At 34.5% G+C, this 22,076-nt stretch overlaps 1 protein-coding gene across 1 annotated transcript; it reads right to left on the bottom strand.

Moving 5' to 3' along the window:
* Positions 1-1,168: 1,168 nt before the first annotated feature.
* LOC145576558 (uncharacterized) lies at positions 1,169-19,120 on the bottom strand. The gene is made up of 5 exons (XM_081634294.1): positions 18,986-19,120; positions 17,583-18,696; positions 11,122-11,499; positions 1,492-1,601; positions 1,169-1,374 (listed from the first exon to the last, which is right to left on the bottom strand). Coding segments are annotated over exons 2-4 (1,425 nt in total). The 5' UTR covers positions 18,628-18,696; positions 18,986-19,120; the 3' UTR covers positions 1,169-1,374; positions 1,492-1,599.
* Positions 19,121-22,076: the final 2,956 nt, after the last annotated feature.

Below are 22,076 nucleotides of genomic sequence, written 5' to 3'. Positions count from 1 at the left end.
TTATTAATGGATTAGGGTATGTACTATGCAGTATGAACTCTAAAGGTTTGAAGAGTTGAAGATGCCAAAGTTGTTGCCATCATGTTGAATTTGTTGCTATGTTGAAGCAGCCATGTTGAATTTATTAGTTGAATCTTGAATGAGGACTTTTATTGCATTTTTAAGGCTTTTGTAATGTGAAATTTTATTCTAATGGCCGGACTATTTTTTAATTTATTATGCTATCTCCTAAATTTGGCAAATATTAGGCTATTTTAAGGGCCAAAACAATAGGTCCAATAATAGGCCCAATTTTTTAGGCCCAAAATATTAGCCCAACAAAATTTCAGGTTGGATTGGATTTGTTTCAGAAACCGAATTATTTCGGTAAGGATTGGATCCAAACCAAATTCGGTTGGGATTCGATTCCGAAAATCGGAAAGTTCACCAATAATCCAAATCGAAATCTGAACTTTCACCCCTAAATTTAGGTTTAGCTAAGAAAGTAGGGTAAAATTACATAGAAAAATCATATGAAACACAAGGTTATATGGTATAGTTTTTTTTTACTTTTTTTTTCACTTTTGGTAGATATACGTAGGATGATCCTTTCTTTATCTATTTTTTACTTAAAAAAAATAAAAATAAATAAAAAATAAATAAAAAAAAAAAAGTTCCCGATGGGGAGGAGGAAGGGGAGGGGGGGATCCCGTTCTTATTTCCTTTTTCTTGGGGGAGGGGGGGAATCAATTTTAGGTTTTTATTTCTTAACTTCTTTTAGCCAAATTTATTGAAATCCAAACGCATTTTTTTTTTCGTTTGCGGGGAAGTAGAACACGCTCACTTTTGCTTTTTTTTTTGGAAAGTAAAATACCCTCACTTATGATTCAGAAATACATGGAATTTTCACCTTTTTCTAAGTCACACTCACAAACATCAAACATTTAAACTTCCTCTTATATATAGATAGGATAGGATTCAATTATGGCAATTGCTATATTCTTCCTCATCAAAAGAGTTCCTTAGTTTAGCTTCTTTTTACTAGAAATAACATTTTAATACGGAGTTGTAAAATGAAAACATTGTATATACACTTTACATTCAACTATCACAACCAGGCATTTCAATACCTAATGCAACGAAATAGAAATACAATCCCCATCACACACACTGTATCATGAACAAGTGAGAGAGCAATAGCTAACTTAAATCAATTACCAACTTTTACAGATAATTGTACATTTACATCCCGCTGAAGCAGGCAAGAGTAGGGCAAGTAGGAGCATGATACATATGATACTACTAAAACTGGCACGAGATCTGCTGGGATCTGAAGTTGGCTGCTATTCGCCAGATATCAGAAGATTTCATCAAATTCAGTGCCACCAAGATTTGCTACAAAAAACACGTGAAGAATACTCCATTCAGTCACCAAGACTTAATACAACAGACAACTTACCACAAAAAAGTAAAAACGAAATATTCGAATGAGGATGCAGAGCAGGCACTTACCAGTTACCAGTGGCCAAGAAGATAAGCTGCCACATCATGGTAGACAACATGAAGATGTTTTTCCATGCAAAGAGATGATCTAATGACCACCAGGCTACCTTTTGAGTATCCTGCAAATCATAAAGACACTTATTGGTGCCCAAAAATTACACTGAAAACATGGTTAAGTCTGAGACAGGCTTAAAGTCAAGCTGGTACTAATCACCTGTAGACCATTTAGGACTTGATCATGGCCCAGTCCTTACTCATGGACTAAAACCAAGCCTATTTTAAAAAATTTTAAAAACAAAAAAGAGAACAAAGAAAAGGAAAAGGAAGAAAAAACACTTGTAGGATCTGTGTCAGGCCCATGCCATTTTCTGTACTGATTCCACCTTTGGAACACAGCTAGGCTGTTCTGGGGTGGACAGGACTGGCCTGAACTCAAGCTGAACCAATCTAGTAGCCACCTCTAAATAATAAGAAGGATTACAAAAAAATTTAAAGTAAAAAAACCAAGCCAGGCCACACCAAGTATTGGTGTCTGCGATCTATACCCTGAAGCATCTAGTGTTAGGCAGAACTCAAACTGAGCTAGCAAGCTAATTTCTTCAAGTTATTTAAAGTGTCTAAGCCTATGGACGAATTTTAATTACTACGTAATTATCAGGTTTAGTACTAGAGAATAGGTATTTTAGACAAATGATAGGCATGCACAACATGCATCTAATGACTGGAATATACTACCGAAGGTAGGAAAGCCAACATTTTATAGGATATGGAAAGCAGTTGAAGTCATAAGGTAGCAAAACTTTTCAGAATAGCTTTAACATAGAATAATTGCAAATACTTGTTACTCCTAAAAAGAATGTGATACAAGTACATGATAAATATTACATTCGAGTCAGATATGTGAACATTGAAACAATTGATAGGGTCTGAACACAACTAATCTCCTGCAATATACAATGGAATATATTAAAAACAACATTGAACATGTTTCTCTATTCTTTTGCTTATATTTTAGGAAAAATTGAAAAGAATAATCCCACCTTTGCCCAACCTGCTCAAAACAAGCTAACCTTTGCATATTCTAGGAACAAGCCCACCTTTCACCCTTATTTTCTCAAAACAAGCCCTTGACCGGTTTTTAAAGTTCGTGACTGATTTTAGAAGGTGACATACCACGTGTCACCTTCTCATTGGTCCTTTACATTTTTAATTTTTTTAATAACGAAAAAAATAAAAAACTCCTGACCCCAGCCACCCCCAGGCCCCGACCCCCACCTATCAACCACCTCTCATTCACCCGAAACTGCAAATACCCACCCCTACCACCACCGCCTTGCCGCCATACCTACAGAATTCACCCAAAAAACCACCCACCCACCGCATCCCCTCTTCATATGTTGCCCCATCCACCTGAAAACCAACCCACCAGCCATGAATACCCCCACCCCATCGAGCGTCACCAACCCAAAAAATGAAACCCCAAACCCGGAAAATTAAACCCCAAAAAGAAACCCAAACCTAGAGATGAAATAACATGTTCATTCAAGAATATAGTTCCCTAAGCAACAGAAGTAAACTACAACCCAAAATATGGTAACAATTTCATTCATGCATTTCGCTGAACAGTTGGTGTGCAACACAAATAATATAGTCCCTAAGCAGCTAATCTCAAAAAAATCAATCATTAAAATCCATTAATAACAACAGTCCAAATCGGTTCCGACTCAATTAACAACAATAATCCCTAATTAGAAAACCTAACTTATCGAAAACCGAAGCTCGAGGATGTGGTGCCGTCGTGGTGGTAGGTTTGGACAGCAATGAAGACGGTGATTTAATGGTGGAATGAAATGATAAAGAGGAGAGAGAGATAGGGAGAAAGAAAAAGCGGCGGTTGACTGCTGGTAGGGGAAGGGGAGGAGGTGGTGAGTTGGCTGGTGGGGAGCTGGGAAAGGAAGGGAGAGGTGGTTTAATTCACTTTCCAAAAACTTTGTGCATATGCAGTTATTAAAATGGTAAGTGCATGCACTTTTAATCAACCAAACTCCAGTTTCTTGTTTTTTATATTCACCTTTAGTCAACCAAACCCCACTATTTTCTTATTTCATTTAACTTCCTAAAAACTTGTGCAAAAGTCAAATGAGAATTTATTTGTAAACAAAGGAAGTACTCACTTAGAAAATTAATAAAGCATCTTGACTTTTTATATTCTTCCTCCATTCTTTTTTGCTTGACCTACACCATTCATACACTCATCTTTGACCTTTTTTGTGATTTATATGCAAGGAAAACATTATCATGTGGAATCTTATTTAAATCCTCTTAATAAATCTTGGTGTAATACCTATTTGTTATAATTTTTAATTATTAGGCATTAAATATATTGAACCTTAGATTTTGCATTGACAATCATTATCATGTGGAATCTTATTTAAATCCTCTTAATAAACCTTGGTGTAATACCTATTTGTTATAATTTTTAATTATTAGGCATTAAATATATTGAACCTTAGATTTATGCATTGACAATCGTGATAAATGAATCAAGTAAAAAAAAAAAACGAAGAAAATATTATACAAGCACCTTGTTGCAATGACAAGGGGCAATTAGTAATACAAAATTTCCACCCTATCCTTGTTTTCTAAGGAAATATTTTTTTAACAGTTTATTTATATTTCACCTTAATCCTCCCTCTATTTCGTCTTGTTAGTCTTAGGTGGGATCTTCAAAATTACCAATGAAAAATAAATCCAAGACTTTGTCAATAAATCAACTAGAATGAATTTCCTAATGTGGGACTTTTTTTTTATTTGTCCTAATTTGTAATTTCACCATATCAACATTCAAATTTTTTTTTATAGCTAGTATTTGTATTTATTTATGCTTAAATGTTGTATTTATTTTGCAAAATATAAAACAAGTCTATCTACTAGAAACCGAGGGAATAAATATCCTTCTATAAATGTTTTTGTAGATAATTTTAAATTGATAAACCATTTATCCAAATAAAAGATTACGAAAATGTGTTCGTTGGCATTATTGCAAAATATAAAATCGAAGATAAAATTAATGAAATTCGATTACCTACCAAAAAAAGGCCACTATAAAACCATTTACTAATATCACATTATAATAATTACTTCGTATATCATATCATCTATAACTATTATATGAAAACACACACCATATATATACACCACATGTCCACATGTCCTTTTTTTTACCCTTTGAAATTTATCTTGTTTTAAAAAAAAATTTAGAATTTAAGGAAAAAACTTTTACATTTCCTCTTGCCTTAACACTCCATCTTCGCTATTCTTCAAATTTTAAATCCCTTCAACATTCTTCATCAATTGTATTCATTTCCGTATTCAATTCACATACAAGTAACTCTTTTTTTTCCTCCACTCCTTAACTTTCATTAAGTTAATTGATAGATTTTCAATCACACAATAGTTACAACATTTTTCCAAAAATATTCATTGAGATTATTCCACAAGACAAATAATTGTTAACTTTTTTCTTTTTCAAATTTCCTATATATCGCGTGCACATGCACGGGCCAAAAGGCTAGTTTATAATAAAGCAACAAATCGCAAATATCTCAACGTTTTAAGTGTCCCCTCCCCTATCCTCTCCTCCCTTCTTTCTAGGGTTTTTATTAATTTTTTGTCCTAAGGAGATTAAACTTTTTCAAACTCTTAATCTTGTTCTTGCATATCATTGCAATTAGGTTTCAATAAATCTACACACGTAGTATAGATGTTCGCTCGTTTCCCTATGGTGGAGTTGTTAATCTTTGTTGGTTTTTATGTGTGTGTGTGCATGTGTGTTTGTTTGTGTTTAGGCTTATTAAAAAGAGGTAGCCATCTTTTGCCCTTTTTTTAGTTCTTTGGTAATGATTTGTTCAGAATCATTATGGTTGTCAAATTTTCAAATACATTCAACTGAATCAGATAAAAATCATCCTTACACAGCATACGCCTAAACCAAATCGTTAGACTGTCTCTTCAAAAAGGTTGTATATTCCACATTACAAGATATTCCAGCGATATCTGCGAGGGATGTACCACATTACAAGATCTATACAAAGATTATAGCTTTGATGAAGAAAACATTTGTTTCATTTTTTTTTATGTATTTGTTAATTTAGATTTCATTTGTAGATTTCATATGGCTTTTAATTAATTAATAGATTTTGTTAATAAAAAAACATTTTTGTGAGGTGGGGTGAACAAGAAAGGAATGGATAGTCAATTGAGTAATATTCCATCTGTTTTAGAATAATTAACACAATCAAACTTTGTACACATGCCGATATAATAGTTTGACCTAATTTTCATATAATTAACTATCAATAAAAATTATATTTAAAAAAAAAAAAGTTATATATAAAACCTTGTATTAAACCTGATAACCTATTTCAGGATAAAATATGTATTTATTAGGTTTATAAAAAACTATAGTCAAAGGTAATACATGAACAATAAAAAAAATTCCAACGTGCTAGTGTGGGACGAAGGGAGTAAGGTTTCGAATATAGTACCTATTATAGTTGATGGATGGAAATATATAAGTTTTTGGGAGCTTGTATGATAAAATATCAAATTGTTGTAAACAAAGACATAAAATAGGTTAGAAAACCACATATACATCCCTTTAGCAAAAAAATCTAGAACTCCCATTTTAAAATTATCTTTGAATTCAATTCTTTCATTGGAGAAGATGTATAGGTTACTATGGGCTATGTGACTACTACTAGTTTATATCTAAAGATATATGGGTCTACCACGAATTCTTAGAATTTAAGAGAGGTTTTAAACAAGGTGATCATCTCTCGCTCCTCTTTGTAGTATGTATTAGAGGTGAGAAAAAAATTAAAGTGCTTAGAAACTGTAGCTACGAGCCTACTAATAACGGGTAATACAATTGGGAAAATGTTGCAAAACTTTTAGTTCCGGTTCTCAAAATTTCGAAATCAAGCGATTCAAACCTATAAGGTACTTCGTTAACACAAGTTCCAATACTAGGTACCTAGCCATGCAAAAATGTTATTTGAGCTCTAATCATAAATCAATCCAATCCCCCTTTGGAGAAAAAAAAAGGAAGAATAACAATTAAAGCCAAAATCATAAACCATCCAAGGTCAAAGCATATAATACATTTTTTATTAAAAAAAAAAGGAAATTTGATGGCAGTTTAAGTACTTAGTTTTAAGATAAATGTAGTGTTTCCCCTTTTTTGGAAGTCGCATAATAAGTGCACGATCACTACTTATGGAAATGGTTTCTCTCTATCTCTCTCATCATCACATGGGACCACTTTTTTATCTTTCTATTCTTTACAAAAGATTGTACTTCCCCTACATGTTGCACTTATAAAAAACAATGGAGGAATTATATGAAATGCTTTGAATCAGCGCCATTCTGGTTCAAATATGAAGAAACCTATTGCAATTGGTTCCGATTATGGGAATTTTAACAGGGAACCTACAAGTACAGAGTAACTTAAGATTCTAAGGAAGGTGGAGGTATGCATGGATTTACGTGTCATCCAAGATGTGGTTCAACTAAGCTTATTCGTTTACAACTTTACATTTTGCTGATGCTATGATCAAATTTAATAAGGGAGATTTTTTTACAAAATCCATATGTTGCTTTAAGGGTTCGAGCTTTTCTCCCAAATCTGTGCTAAGAGCAAATATTAAAATTTTGTTATGTATTGTGCTAGGATGATCAGGTAAAGAAGATTATAGATTTTTCAGATTTAGTTGAAGGAAACTTCACCCTGCCTATCTTTTTTAAAACTCTGATTGTGATTAGTTGATAAGATGCTGGGAAGAATCCAAGATGGAGTCCTAGACGATTTTTCCTTTCCATAATGGTTGCAACTTAATAACAAGATCCATGCAAACTGGGCTTAGGTATTTGTATTTCCAAAAAAGGTTCTTAAAACAACTGAGTCTAGTGGTAAAACCTAACTAGCACTTTGGGGAAGGGGATTCTCTTACCCTTCCCCCCCACTTACATAAGGCAAGTAACTCAGGTGAGTTGACCTATGCAAAATTCTTCATGGCATCTTCTGCTTAGCTACCCCACTAATAATGGGTGTTGATTTTAGCTCCAAACTAGAGTATATAGCATAAGGAAAGGTGTGTATTACGAGGGAGGAAGGCTTGGGAGCGAGGAATGTGTAAGACATTTGGCTAAGTTTGAGATGTTCCCAATAAAACACACTTTATGTGAGTGAAGTGTGTTAATGCCATTTATATCAAAGATGGCACACGGTGAAGTGCGTTAATGCCATTTATATCAAATATGGCACTGGTGGCTCTACCAAGGCACTAGAGTTGGTACCTTAGGCCTGCCATGCACAAAGACCTACAAAAGAAGTGCACCTATGCGTTTTTTCCTACACTTCTTTTTGCGCCTTATATTGTGCCTTTTGTTGTGAGGCGTTAAAAGCTTAAGAGTAAGATGATTTTTTAGATGCCAAGTGACTTTACAACGCTTAAATTTACTTAAAAACTAGAGGAGAGAGAAACCCCATATCCCCCAATTCCATTTGAAGAAACCTAGTAACCGATCACATGGATCTTTCCCCTGTTTTGTAAATTCTTTTTTTAAGACTTACTTGATAATTACATGTTTCTTTTTAGAAATTTTGTCAAGAACTTTCAATTAAAGCACGTGTTTTGAAAACAACTACCTATTAAAAATTTCTTTTAAAAGAAATACCACAAAATTGTAAAAAGTTTGAGTAGCACTACCAGTCTAATAATTCCATATACAATATTCAGCATGTAGGTTGCACTTTTTACCTTTACCTCATAAAATCACCATCTAAATTGACTAAATTACCCTTCATAAAGGTAAAAAGTGATAAAAAGTGAGACCCAAATGCCGAAAGTTCTAGCCAAAATTGTTAGAGTGGTAGTGCTACTTAAACTTTTTAAAACTTTGTGGTAGTTTTTTAAAAAAAAAAAATTAATAGGTAGTTGTTTTCAAAACACGTGCTTTAATTGGTAGTTGTTGACAAAATTTCCTTCTTTTTAAGCTGGGTTGCCAAAGCAATTCAACAATTAATATCTCTATACATCAATAATGTAAAAATTATGAAAGGTTGATAAATTTGAAAATAAACATTGAGACAAATCTAACAAAACCCCACAGATTACTATATTTTATCATAGTTATAAATCTCAAAAGATAAGTAAACTACAATTTGTAAATAGTGTCAAAAATTAAAATGTGTCAAACTAAAAAAGAGCAATGGAAGTAGAAATTAAATCTTTTTAGAATAATTAACAAGAATAATATCAACTATAGGTGGTCTTCTCATTTTAGTCCCAACTAACATTTAACCTAGAATAATCCGAACTCTTGAGATATCTTCTCAAAACAATCTCATTTACCTCTAACCTTTCTAACCGGCAAATTTTTTTTTTTCTTTTTGGGGTCATTTTACTCTCTTTCTCCCTTCCACATCACTTGACCACCACCAGGCCATTATATACTCTCTCCACAGTTGACCACCGTACCACTAACTCATCCAGCCTAACCCAACTACACCTCCTGATCACCACCACCAGCCACCCAACCTAACCCCTCTCCCTCCCTCTCTCTCTCTCTCTCTCTCTTAATAAAAAAAAAAAGAAGGGGCGTCCATGGCGGAGTAAAGGGCAGAGCACTAACCACAACATTATTATTATTATTATTTATTTTTTAAAAAAAGATTGGGTCGTTCATGGTGGAGGAAAAGCCAGGTGATGAAGGCAGGAAATCTATAACAAGGAAAAATGAGAGGAGATGATGTGGAATTATGGACAAGGACACAGTGGTAGTGCAGTGAGGTGGCTGGGTTAGGAGGTGGCATCGCAGACTTGGCTTGGCAAGGAGTTTCGATGGTGATGAGCAGACAACAGCAGTGGTGGGAATGGTCAGGTGTGGTGATGGTGTAGAGCAGACAACGACAGTGGAAGGAATGGATGCTCCATTAAAAAAAAAAAAAAAAAAAAAAGAAATTTTAGCCTATAAGAAGTTGACACATCACCAATGTGACAGGTTAAACAAGTTAAAAAAACAAGTGAGATTATTTTGAGAAGAACACCTCATTAGTTAGGATTATTCTAGATTAAAGTTTAGTTGGGATTAAAATGGGAAAACCATAAATAGTTTGGATTATTTTTGTTAATTATTCCAATCTTTTTTACTCCCTCCGTTTCGTATTAATCGTAACACTAGGATGTTCACAAAGTTTAAGAAAATTTTTAGGGTAGGGCCTGAAAGAAAATTTTTTATAATATAAAGTATTGTTGGTGGGAGAGAAATAATAAAAAAGTAGTATAAGTGGGGTTGGTAGGAAAGTGAAACAATAGAATATTTGTAAAAGTGGGGTTAGTGGGATAGTGAAATTATAAAATCATGGTGGGTCCTTTCCAAATATAGAAGTGTTGCAATTAATATGAAACTGATGTAAAAAGGAAAGTGTTGCGATTAATAAGAAACGGAGGGAGTATATAGTAAAGTACCCCTCACCTAAAAATGGCGCTCGCCTTTGCCTTGCGCCTAGGCTCCAAGGACTCTTGTGCCTTAGTGCACCTCGCGCCCTTTACAACTAAGTTTGGTGGTATTATTTGCTTACTCTAAATAACTTACTAAAAAAAATTAATAAAAAGCGTAGTCATTTATTTAAACCACTTTTCTATACCCGCACATTGCAGTAAAAAATTAAAAAATAATAGTTAAAGAGAGAAATAAAGAAGAATTTCTAATTTTCTTAGTACTCTATTCCTGAGTAGTTCCGCTATACCAAATCGGAAACTCACATGTTCAAATTGTATCTCTTTAACATATACTTCCTCCATTCCCCAAATATTGCAACAAGGGGGAAACACAAGAAATATTAGATGATGAGAGAAAGAGAGAGAGAAATAAAGATAGGAACCCATGTGATGAGGAGGGAAATAGAGAGAAAGCATTTTCCTTATATGGTAATGTTGCAATATTTGTGAAACTTTGTAAAATGGTAATTGTTGAAAAATTAGGGAACGGAGGAAGTATAACTCTAAGTATCTATATAACTATAAGTAAAAACTACAGAGCGGTTCGTATTTCGCTACGTGATATTGTAACAGATTTCGGATTAATAGAATAATGAGCAAATATTAATTATAACTCATTAAATTAATTTTTTTTAAAGCTTTGTTCCAAATAAATATCAAATCATCCATTGAACGGGTGCTATACCAGTCTATCTCTATAGGATATTTAAAGTGCAACTTTTATATAAGTAGTGCCTATATTCACAAGCTAATCACACTCCATATGCTAGGACACAAAACTCCAGGATATACGTCTGTTACAGACAGCATACAATAACAATCTCCTATGAATCAACAATGGCAATCGAAGGCGTTCAGTTTTAATTATCTGTTGTGAAAGGCTGCAAATTACCAACAACATATAACTTGATTGCCTTCCTAATTAAATCTTACTGTAGACATGACTGTTGTATGAAGAAAATAACTTAAGTTAAATATGCTAATTTTATTTTTACTCGTATGCATTTAATATAAACAAAATTCAAATTGTTCAAAAGCAGTGAACTCGTCAAAGTGAGATAATTGCTACACTTACAGTGACCAGAATGTTGAGTTGACTGCCCAGGATCTATGAGACTCAGCTCCATGTCATGCGTTATTGTCCAACCAGGTTCATAAGCTTCAAGAAAACCTATCTTTGCTTTGTTAGGAAGATCATGAGGATGAACAAATGGAACCCCTGGAGGCCACCCAATCTCCATTCTTATATTAGCACAAGGACTGTCGAGTGAATGAATATGACTTTCACACTCTTTCAGGCTGCAGAATCTCAGCTTGATGCCCTTCTTATCTGCAATGTCTTGAACTCTCTCTTTAAGAACTCTTTGTGCCTCAAGCCTTAACCTCTTAGAAGGTGGCAATGGTTTGCACTTTGTGTCATTCTTCCTTCTCTTAATTAAAGGCTTCATTGATCCTGCACCAGCATGTCATCCATCCAAGAACCTGCTGTTATAAACTGCTCACTGAAAGGTAATCTGGAGTGTTTGGGGGGGGGGGGGGGGGGGGGGGGTGGATAGGTTTTAAGTTCTCATGAAGCCAAAGCAAGAACATTAAAGAATATATAGAGGAATGCTATTTTCCGACAAACATCTCAAGTTTAACATGATACCTTCTGTTTCTTTTGTTAAAATCGTATACCAGCTGAAACAATCATGATATGGAGATGTCTAATATTTTTAAGCAGATCAGACAAATTAATATTCATTGTAGACTAATAGAGCAACACTGCAGATTCCAGGCTGGCAACCCCATTACCGCTGCAACAAGGTTGGCGCTAGTAACTTGTGGTAATAAGGGATGTGGGGAGGAAGTTGGTGAAAAAGGGGTCTTTAGAAAATCAAGGATAATGGATGAAGCCTAACGAGTAGTATGATTGAGGCATAAGAGGAAGTATGTGATGAAATATTGGGAAGGCTCAAGGGATATTTACTTGCAAAGATTTTGGACCTGTTCCCCTAAATAAAGCAATTTTGCTCGGAGATAGCTCAGCTACGAATTCTCGGATTTTCCTAGTATTTAATTACTTGATCTTGACCACTAATTTGTAATCCAAGGGTTTATTAATTTATCTAGGGTTTTACTTTATTCACTTGTACCTCTTCATATAAGATTCTCTTAAGGTTGTAGAAGTAGATTTTTTGATATATTATGAATTGATGAGATTTTCTCTCTTTTACAACTGTCTTTTTGAGCATTTCTTTATGAAATAACTAAATATTTGTGATTAATCAACTTGTAATCAAGCTTTGTGTGAGATTAGTGATTGTAACCTCATTCTCTTTGAACGTTGTGATCATGGAATTAAAAAGCGGTCGTTCCGTTCTATAACAGCCGCTTTGTAACGGGTTAGGGACATACCGTTCCGCAAAAAGCCGTTATATAACGGCGCGTTGAAAATCACACCAAACTCGCCGCGACGGCCGTTACGTAACGGTAGAACGGCGTTATATAACCGTTCTATAATTGTAGCGGCCGTTAAATGTAGAAAATCGATCCATATTCAGCCTAATTTCCAGATCTAAGGTTTGAAATAAAACCCTAGATCTATTGATTGACAACTAGACTAGCCATAAAAGGAAGAAAGATATTGGGGCTTTAAGTTGTGGGAATGAGGCGAGGTGAAAGCAGTTTGCACTTCGGCCAAATTTATTTCCCAACGAAGACAATTTGCAGTCGCAAGTCCTATTTTCTCTCCTCACTGATGCGGCTGGCTTCCTTGCTTGTTTTCTCTTTTCTACCTTTTTCTTTCTTATCATGTGGCCTTATCTCAATTCTTTCTTTCCTTTTCTTTTATTTTTAAGTTTTATTTGTGGTTTGAAAGTTAGCTTTTTCTTTCTGTTTGGACTTTGGAGTACTATACACTTTACTATGGTGCCTGTAGTTCTTATTTTATTTGAGTGTAACAAAAAATAAAGCTCAAATAATGTTAAAATAATTTATAAATGCCATATCTCATATATTGGGGTCTTTATTTAAGGTAGTTTTGGCAATAATGTTTTATAAATAAATAAAAATGAATTTAAAAGCTCAAAAAATGACTTATGTGAAGTTTTTTAAAAAAATCACGCCGCGAAATCCGCGATCCGTTCTATTTGACCGTTACAAGCCGCTTCCGCGACAACGCGTCCGTTACCGCGAACGCGACCGCGATTTTTTTCCATGGTTGTGATAGTTTAGTGAAGTTCGCTTATGGGCATTATGGTCTTTTGTCAAGAAAAACTTCCCAAAATAAGAAATGGTGTAACTACTATGATATTCCCAGCAAGGAATATGGTGCAACAATTTTCTCAATAGGGGAAGTACTTTGACTTTTTTTTTATCTAATTACCTATAAAGGAATTGTATATACTACGTATAGTATTCTAGAAATCAAAGAGGTTATCTCCTTGTAACTTAGTTTTATACTCTCCCTATTTCGTAATAATCGCAATATTAGGCCTTGCACAAAGCTTTAGGAAATGTAAAGGGTAGGGATTATCGGGTGAATTTGATAATATGAAGTATAGTTAGTGAGGATTTATTTAACACAAATATTCAATTTTATTTTTAGTTTTATCAATGGGGTTAGTAGGAGAGAAAAATAATAATATATGTATGAAAGTTTAGACCGTAACTCAATGTTTTCTAAAATGGGGATCCTTCTTCCATTGTCTATGATACAGATAAATTTTTTCTTGCATTTTCTAGAAAAAGTTATTCAGACTTCAGGGAACCCATGAGAAGCACAGCTTAACATCCGCAGACAAAAGGGCAAATGAGGTTGTTAACAAAGGGGTGGAGTCATGTTTGCGATGTTTTGTGAATGGGAAACCCAACACACTGCACTCCGTTCAAGGCTCTCTATGGGAGGGTCCCTCCACACTTGATCAGGATTACTGCTGGCAGCACTTTCCTTTCATCTCTAGAGGAACAGTTACAGGAACGGGATGCTATTTTGGATGACCTAAAGTATCATCTGCAAGCTCAGGTGTACATGCAACAATATGAGAATAAGGCAAGAAGAGATGGGCTACTTGAGGTAGGTGACTTGGTCCATCTCAAGTTCCAGCCTTATAGGCAGCAATCCCTAGCTAGGAAGCAGGTGAGAAGCTGTCCCCTCAATTCTAGGTCCGTACCCACAGCTACAACTCATTGGGAAAATATGATATAAGAAGCAATTACCCCCACATGCTAAAATCCACCCAGTTTTTCACATTTCTCAACAGAAAAAGGCAGTGGAAACTGGGCTGCAACCCACCCATCTGCCTAATTAGCTCACTTCTGATAACACCGGGAGAGAGGAGTTCTCAGCAGCCACAGAAGTTCTGATCAAGAACTGCAAGATTTTGAGTCTACATTGGAGGAATATGATGAGATTGACGGCAGATTTCCCCTCATCCACCTTGAGGACAAGGTTCTTCTTTGGGTGGGGGGTATTGCAAGATATTAGCCCGGTGCGTTTCACATATGCTCAAAGAAGGCCCAAAATGAAGTCTGGAAACTGATAATGAGCTGGAAGTTAGCTGTGGAGGGGAAAATGAGTATTCAGGGGCTAGTTCGTTATTTGGTTTGTTATTACTTGTTTTATGTGCTGAGTTTGTTAGCAAGAAGTTTGTTGGTTTGTTTTTTGTAATAAATAGAGAAGTTGTAGGGAGGGAAAGGCATTTAAAAAATATAGAGGAGTCATTCCTTGGGAGGGAATCCTTTCCTCTCGAATGAAAGGAGTTGTATTGTTGATTACTCTCATCTGCAATACAATCTATCAATTTGGGGTGTCATTTTCTTTCTGCTTTGCTTAAAATTCTATGTGATTCCTAGCCAAACTTTACCCTTATAATTAAACCATCTATAACCAAACTTTGTGTGAGATTAGCTATAGAAACCTAGTTTTCTTCAAACTTTGTGATTAATGAGACAAGATTTACCTAATTTTGCTCGTTCATGTTATCATTTTATGACTTTTATCCTTAAAAACAAAAGCCAAACCACTTTATAATATGTTAATTAATTTGTTGATGATTTCAAATCAAAATAGTAGGTTATTGACATAGAAAAAGATCCTTAGTTAATTGTTAAATCTTTGAATTTCACTCTTTAGTTTTCTCTTTATCTCAGTTCTCTTTCTCTTTCTCTCTCTCCTCTTAAATTTACCTAAAGCTTTTACCTTTAGTTCCATTAAGTTTACAACTTTCATCTTTTTCTACCAAGCTGTAATTTCTAAATTCCATAGTAATATAGGTGATAGATATGTATATAAAAATGACTTAAAGAACCATCTAAGGCGCAAGACATAGAAAGGAAGGCTGATAAAATTCTTACAGCATTAGAGGACAAAAGCTTATGGGAAAGCTCTAGAAGAAGTGGAAGCCCAAGTAAAGGTGAACACTATGATAAAGAAGGTCATTACTCTCCTCAATCCATAAGCCCTTCAAGGATTCCTCATAGTGATCATTATTATAAAACATCAGTTCAAGCAACCAAAATTTAAAGGTAATCTCGATCTTAATCAATTTCTTCATTGAGTTAGGAGTCTAGATAATAGCCATCATTGGAAAACTAAAAACAAAAAACAAAAAATAAAAAAAAATGCTTCTCTATGCTATGATAACCTAGGAAATCCTAGGATGAAAGAAAGACCAAGACTATTAAGAACTTAGAGAAACATAAGCATAAGGCCATTGTGCAATTGTGCCTATATACTATTTGCATAGATTGAATGCCCTTGCAAGGGTCAATTGGTTGTGAACTACACTAGGAAGATTGAAAGGCTTTCTATAAATGTGACATTGATGAGACCCTAAAACATCACTACTAGATATATTGGTCGAAATAAGATGAAACTTAGCCAAAAGGTGGAAATTCATGCTCATGAAACTTTTAATCTTGTTATCTTGTTGTGCAAAAATGTGTTAAATTTGTGAAGCATGATAAGACCAAAACCCCTTAAAAATCCACTTCGAATGGAGAATCTTCATTATATGAGAATGAGACTAACACAGTTGTTGTACAAAAGGGTTTAATAGCTCTAAGTCTCAAAGGAAATGATTCCATGAAATTACAATGCTACAAAAATCCCTAATGCCAAAAAAGATAGTATTGATTGATTAAAAAGTTCAACAAGAACAACAAGATTTTAAGAAAGAGGTTAAACCGGAACCCTTTGAAGAGTCGGTCATTTAAGCTAATGTGGGTCTATTACTCTTCATTTGATAAGTATGTCGACGAAGAAGAGTAGGACAACCTTGTTTGTAGACACAACATCAATGGGTAGAAAAGAATGTAACAAGGAAGTTTTGATCAATCACAAGAACAATCACTTGATTGTTGTTTCATATGACAATATCAAAGCTTCTTTGATTGTATGCCACAAACTAGGTATCATTAATTCCCTTGCCTCAATCAATGATCTTGAACGTGTTTAGGCTCCAAACAAAGCATGATAGTGACGCAAAAAAAAAAAAAAAAAAAAAAAAAAAAAAAAAAATTGAATACTACGTAGCTTTCTTTGTTCGGTTGCAATAGTAGTCCTTATACTTCTTATGGAGAGAATGGAAACAAGTAGTGTTTAAGCATTCCCATGCATGTAAAGTTGGTTATGATCTTGTCCAATATGGTATTGGTCCTTGTTACTTGGATTCTACAATGAAGTCTCTATTGATACACTCATCGAGTTTGTGGTTAGGACAATTAATCGGGTAGGTGGATATGTTAAATGAATATAAGTTGTTAATTTAAGTTTTATGATTCCCAATAACTATGTCAAATTCGACATGTTGTGTAACGGTTTTGTTGTCACTTAATAAGGTCAATTCCATTTAAGAAAGATACTTAGCGATATAAGTTCAAGTCATACTTTATCGTTTTATGTGTGACATTTTATTACTGTATCTTTAATTTTGTAATGAATTTTTTTCTAAAAAAACAACATATTTGGATAATACACATTATTAAAAATTCAATAAGACCCCATTTGATATATTTTTTTCCTTAAGAATCAACATATATAAGGTCAAACAATCAAATCAGATAGAAAAATAATTAAGCAAGAATAAGGTGAGCTAAGCATATCCTAATATGATTGATCAATCTATAATCAGATTTAGATTTTGGGTGATATTTATGATTATTGAGATTTTAACCCTGTTCTCTCAAACTTTGTGGCAATTGAGGCAAGATTTACCCATTTTCTACTTTTTTATTTCCCCCTCATAGCACAAAAACCCTAAAATAGACTCTTTAAAAGTGAGCAATTTCAACATATATTGATTTAATTGTTGATGGATTAAACATCACATACTCCCATGTATTACCAAAATAAAAATTTGGCTTTATTTCTTACATCCACTTACTTTTTATTCTATCTCTCTTAACTTATCTACTACGTTTTTTATTCAATTAACCACTTTTTCAAACTTTCCTGGAAATAAGGCTATATAGTAATTGAGTCAAACTTTCGGGAAAGCGATAATACTAGAAATCATGAATGCAATATACTGGATATTAAATCAGAATAATTACCGTCATGGGCATGTGGGAAATTAAAACTTGGCACACTTTGTCGGTTCACATGATTATCGGTAGGATGTGGTCTTTGCATGAAATCATCTACTGGTATCGGAAGCTGGAACTGTGCTTCAACTCCATGACCAGCAGCTCTCATCTCTGAACAACTAAGATTGGTCATTGATTTTGGCATAAGTTTAAATGTTACAGAGCATCGCCCATGAATGTTACTCTGGGGATTATTGATCTCAATCCTATGAAGTGCAGGGTTGATGTAACCAGCAGTTGCCTGATACAATGCTAGTCCAGGATAAATCACTGCTTCTTGTGGACCAAGATCTCCATCCACAAGAACCCATTGACCCTGGAAATCCCTTATATGCAAACCTGCCTTATCTGACTTCACAATAGATATTAAACTCTTATCTGCGGGATGTTCATGCTCAGAAAACATGATCAAACTACCATCTTCTTGGCTTGTCAAATTATGATGTTGTGCTCCGTGGAATGTAGGCCTAGCTTGACAGCAGACAGACAGGACGGAGGAGGATACTTCTCTGCTTCTCAGAGGTACATTATCAAGAATCTCAGTAAAAGGTGAGCTGCGCAAGCTCAAATTGAAGCTTATGGCATCTAATATTTCTCTAGCTGCTTTTCCTAACAGCGCAAAAATATCAACCAAACCAGCTGGAGAAAAATCAATTTCGTTTCCTAATTCTGTCGGTGTCAACCCAGGTCGAAAGTCATAACTTTCTTGCCAGAGCTGAGGATCTGCATAATAACCAGATGTTTTGCACCATTCCCTAGACTCATTGGTATGAACCATATCTTCAGAGGGATATGATGGTCTATGGTGAAAGTAAAGAAGCGCAGATTCCATACAAGATCGTAATAGAGCACCATCCCCAACAGGAAGCTGAACAATGGCAGCAGAATACTGGGCTAGTGACTGACATAAAGTCGATACCAATAATTTGTAGGAATCAGAAGGGATGCCTTCCTTGGCTACAAGATCAGAAAGCTTTACGCGGCCCAATGTTGGCAGGCCATTGCCTGCCATTAACCAGATGCCAAATACCAAATTCAGCAGGGATATGATAAATTCAAAGAATTTTCTTCGTAACAAACACTGCAACAATAAAAATAATTATTAAAAAAAAAAAAAAGAGCATTAGACTAAATTCATCAAACAGGCCCATAATCATAGTTCAGTTCTAACACTCAAGGGTTTTGCAACAAATTAGCACAAATTTGACTAATTAATCCAGCTAAATTCTTGTTGTTTATGAATACAAATATACAATTAGCAAAATTCTAGCATTTCAGTGATTAAAATATAACCAATTGTTCAATAATTCACCTTATAAGAACCCTAGATTGTGAAAATGTTATTCGATGAATAAGGAAAAACATCTTACCAACGGCTCAGTGAAGCAGAGAAATCTCACATGCCGCTTCAATGGAAAATTCAGTGTAATTTCTTCAGTGGAGGAAAGAGGCAGGGAGGGGTGCGTGAAAGGCTCCAATATTTATTTTTATTTTTTTGGTTTTTTCTATAGAAATGATTTTTTTTTGGAAAAAAATGAAAAAGGATGGATTTATAGTGATCAAAGAAAGTTTGATTATGATGAGGCAAAAGTGGGCCCAAGGAGGTGTCATTATTTTCATGGCCACAAAAAAGAAATCCCTCCTTTTTTTATTTTTTAAAATTCATTTATATAGTTTTTCAAAATATTGAAAATCAATTTCAAATTACATTTTGTTATTTACATATATCAGAATATGAAATAATTAGAAACTTAACAAAAAAATTAATTAAATTTTAAGATTATTGATGCTAATTACTCTCTCTTAGGGTTTGCTTAATTCCCTTCTCTCTCTCTTTTCTCCCGGTCATTTTCGGCATTCGACGACGGTCGAAGACAGCTAATCTCCTTCGAACATTATCATAGTCTTTATAAACATCTGGAATGGAGCTCATATTCGTGGAGGCTGTCTTTTTTCCGAGTGTCTTGTGCTAGATTTACTAATAATTTTACCCTTTTTCTCTTTCCTTTGTACCACCGGGATTCGTTCTCCAGAAACCGCTTTAAATCACTGTGAATCGATTTCTGGAAACGGATAGCCCTTGTATGGACTTCGATGGAGTTCATCGTATTCCTTGTGTTTTGGGTGTGTGATAAATCTCGACAAACAGACTTTTACATCACGATTTGATATGTTGTTCAATCAAATTAGTCTTTTTCGAAAAGTGAATTAGAGTAATTATGGCGTTTTATGTGCAATTTTAGAAATTTCTGCGATTTCAGAAATTTCATTAATGGTGGTCAAATGACCTGAGAGAGATGATGAACAGTAACAGTTCCTCAGTTGGAACGAGGCATATAGTTGACGAAAACTTCCACCTCCGGACTAGGACAATACCAACACCCTACAATTTAGGGTATGTTAAAAATTAAATAACAAGATATAACACGGTCGAAAAACTGTCCCATTGGCACTGAAGTCCTACTCTTAACATGCCTATTTGGTCCAGAGTTCGATTCTCATTAGGAATTGATATTTTTTTTTCTCTTTTATTTGGGCATTAAATAATTTAGACATGTCCAACTTCGTACAAGGTATTTTCCAAACAAACATTATGTAGGATTTATCTATAAACCTACGTGGTAGTTACCTTACTATATATTACTTCCGGAGATCACAGTTATCAAAGTAGGTGGTTTGTCCACAAACCAGAAAAACAACCCCACCCCTAAGAGGAACATAAAAAAAAACCCGCAATCACAATACATCTACATACAAGCAGATAATCACACAAGAAAGAGCTACAGGGAATTAAAACAGGATTATAATGTTGTTTAATCAATTAAGTGAATATGTCAGTGAAGAGTTCATGATAAACTCTTGTATGTATGTGTCATCGCAAATGTCCACATCATGTTAGCTTACATGTTTTACCTACTTTTCAGACAGGAACAAAGCTTGACTCCGCATTAAATTTGGTGTACCATTTCTAATAGCTGGAGTACGTATTATGGCATAGCTCATGTGGAATGTGTTAATTAAACATGTTCTCTACCAGAGTTCACATCAACTTGAAGAGGTTATTGTTGTTATGGCGTGCGTAAAATTTTTGGAGGGAATTTTTTTCACTTACACCACAGAATGGATCATCAATTTTAATCTTCTCCTTCTCTTAGTTTACATGTACTTCGTCACTAAAATGACTCTTGCAACGAACATTGCAATGTAACATGTATCCTTGAGCTAATTAAGTTACAAAATTAACGATGCAGGTAAAACTTTGTCACATCGCTTGACATGACCCACAATGATTGAGCCACAAAAATTCCTCCATCATGTTGGCTCATGTAGCCGACCCCACTAATGGGACTAAGGCGTACAAGTAGGAGAAGATTAACAATGCAGGATACTTTTAACATCCAGAGAAAGCTAAAGCTGATGTAGATTTTAGATCCCTACTGCAGGCTTGGCAGTTCATGGATTACTACTTTGTCTACACCACCGTTTATTATGTAAACAGTAAAGGGGCAAGCATTTGACAAATGGTTTAAAGGATGTAACAATGCAAGGAGCGAGTGAGTAGCATGTCCATATTTATGTAGCGAGCACAACTGACAAGTTTAGCACATGATAAGTCAAATATGTACCCTATATTTCAAGAAAAGAAACTACAAGGACACAAACAGGACATGAAACATGGAATCATTTCCTCTATAAACACTGAAGAGGAGTGTGACTTCATCCCAATCCCGTTGCCATACAAACCATGTAAGACTATTAGACTTTAGATGGGAAAAGAATACCTACGTATACTAGTTATGGTCACTCGTCGTTCCAAGAAAACCAAGGATCAACTTCGATGACTTCAAGAGTTTCATAGTAAGTACGAGAATTCATTTGATACGTACACCGAGAAATCACTTAAGACCTCGGATTACACAAAATAGTCAAGTCAATTTTCGGTATTTTGTATTAAGTTGTAGCATTTTTTGGAACAGTAATGGGCTTGTTGCCATTTTTTACATCGGCAAATACACGTTTATCTGCTAGATAAACGAATTTTTGTTAATCTGGTGGCATTTCTGTAAATATATTGAAAAAGCAGAATATGTAAAACTAGTCCCTGTGTTTCACAGTTAAATATTATAGATCGACATATTCAAAACCAAATTAAAATATAATATTGGTAATTGTGAATTTAGTAACATATTTTCCTCAACAAAATGATTTTAGGGCTTAGTTTAACAAAATTGTATCGGGCTACTTTCAGTGTTAGCATTTGTAGCCTCGCCTCTATTGGTAATGTCCATCAATCATTACGGTAGTTACTATCCACAGCCACAAAAGAATACTATATATAGACAAACAACAAACTTGAAAACAACAACAACAAAAAAAAAAAAAAAAAAAAAAAAAAAAAAAAAAACCACATCGGAAAATTAAAACTTTGACAATTGAATTTGATTATAGACTTGATTTCTA

The sequence above is a fragment of the Chenopodium album genome, chromosome 13 (genome assembly GCF_948465745.1).
Source record: "Chenopodium album chromosome 13, dcCheAlbu1.1, whole genome shotgun sequence".
NCBI classification, from domain to species: domain Eukaryota; kingdom Viridiplantae; phylum Streptophyta; class Magnoliopsida; order Caryophyllales; family Amaranthaceae; genus Chenopodium; species Chenopodium album.
This window is presented reverse-complemented; position numbering and strand designations above follow the sequence as displayed.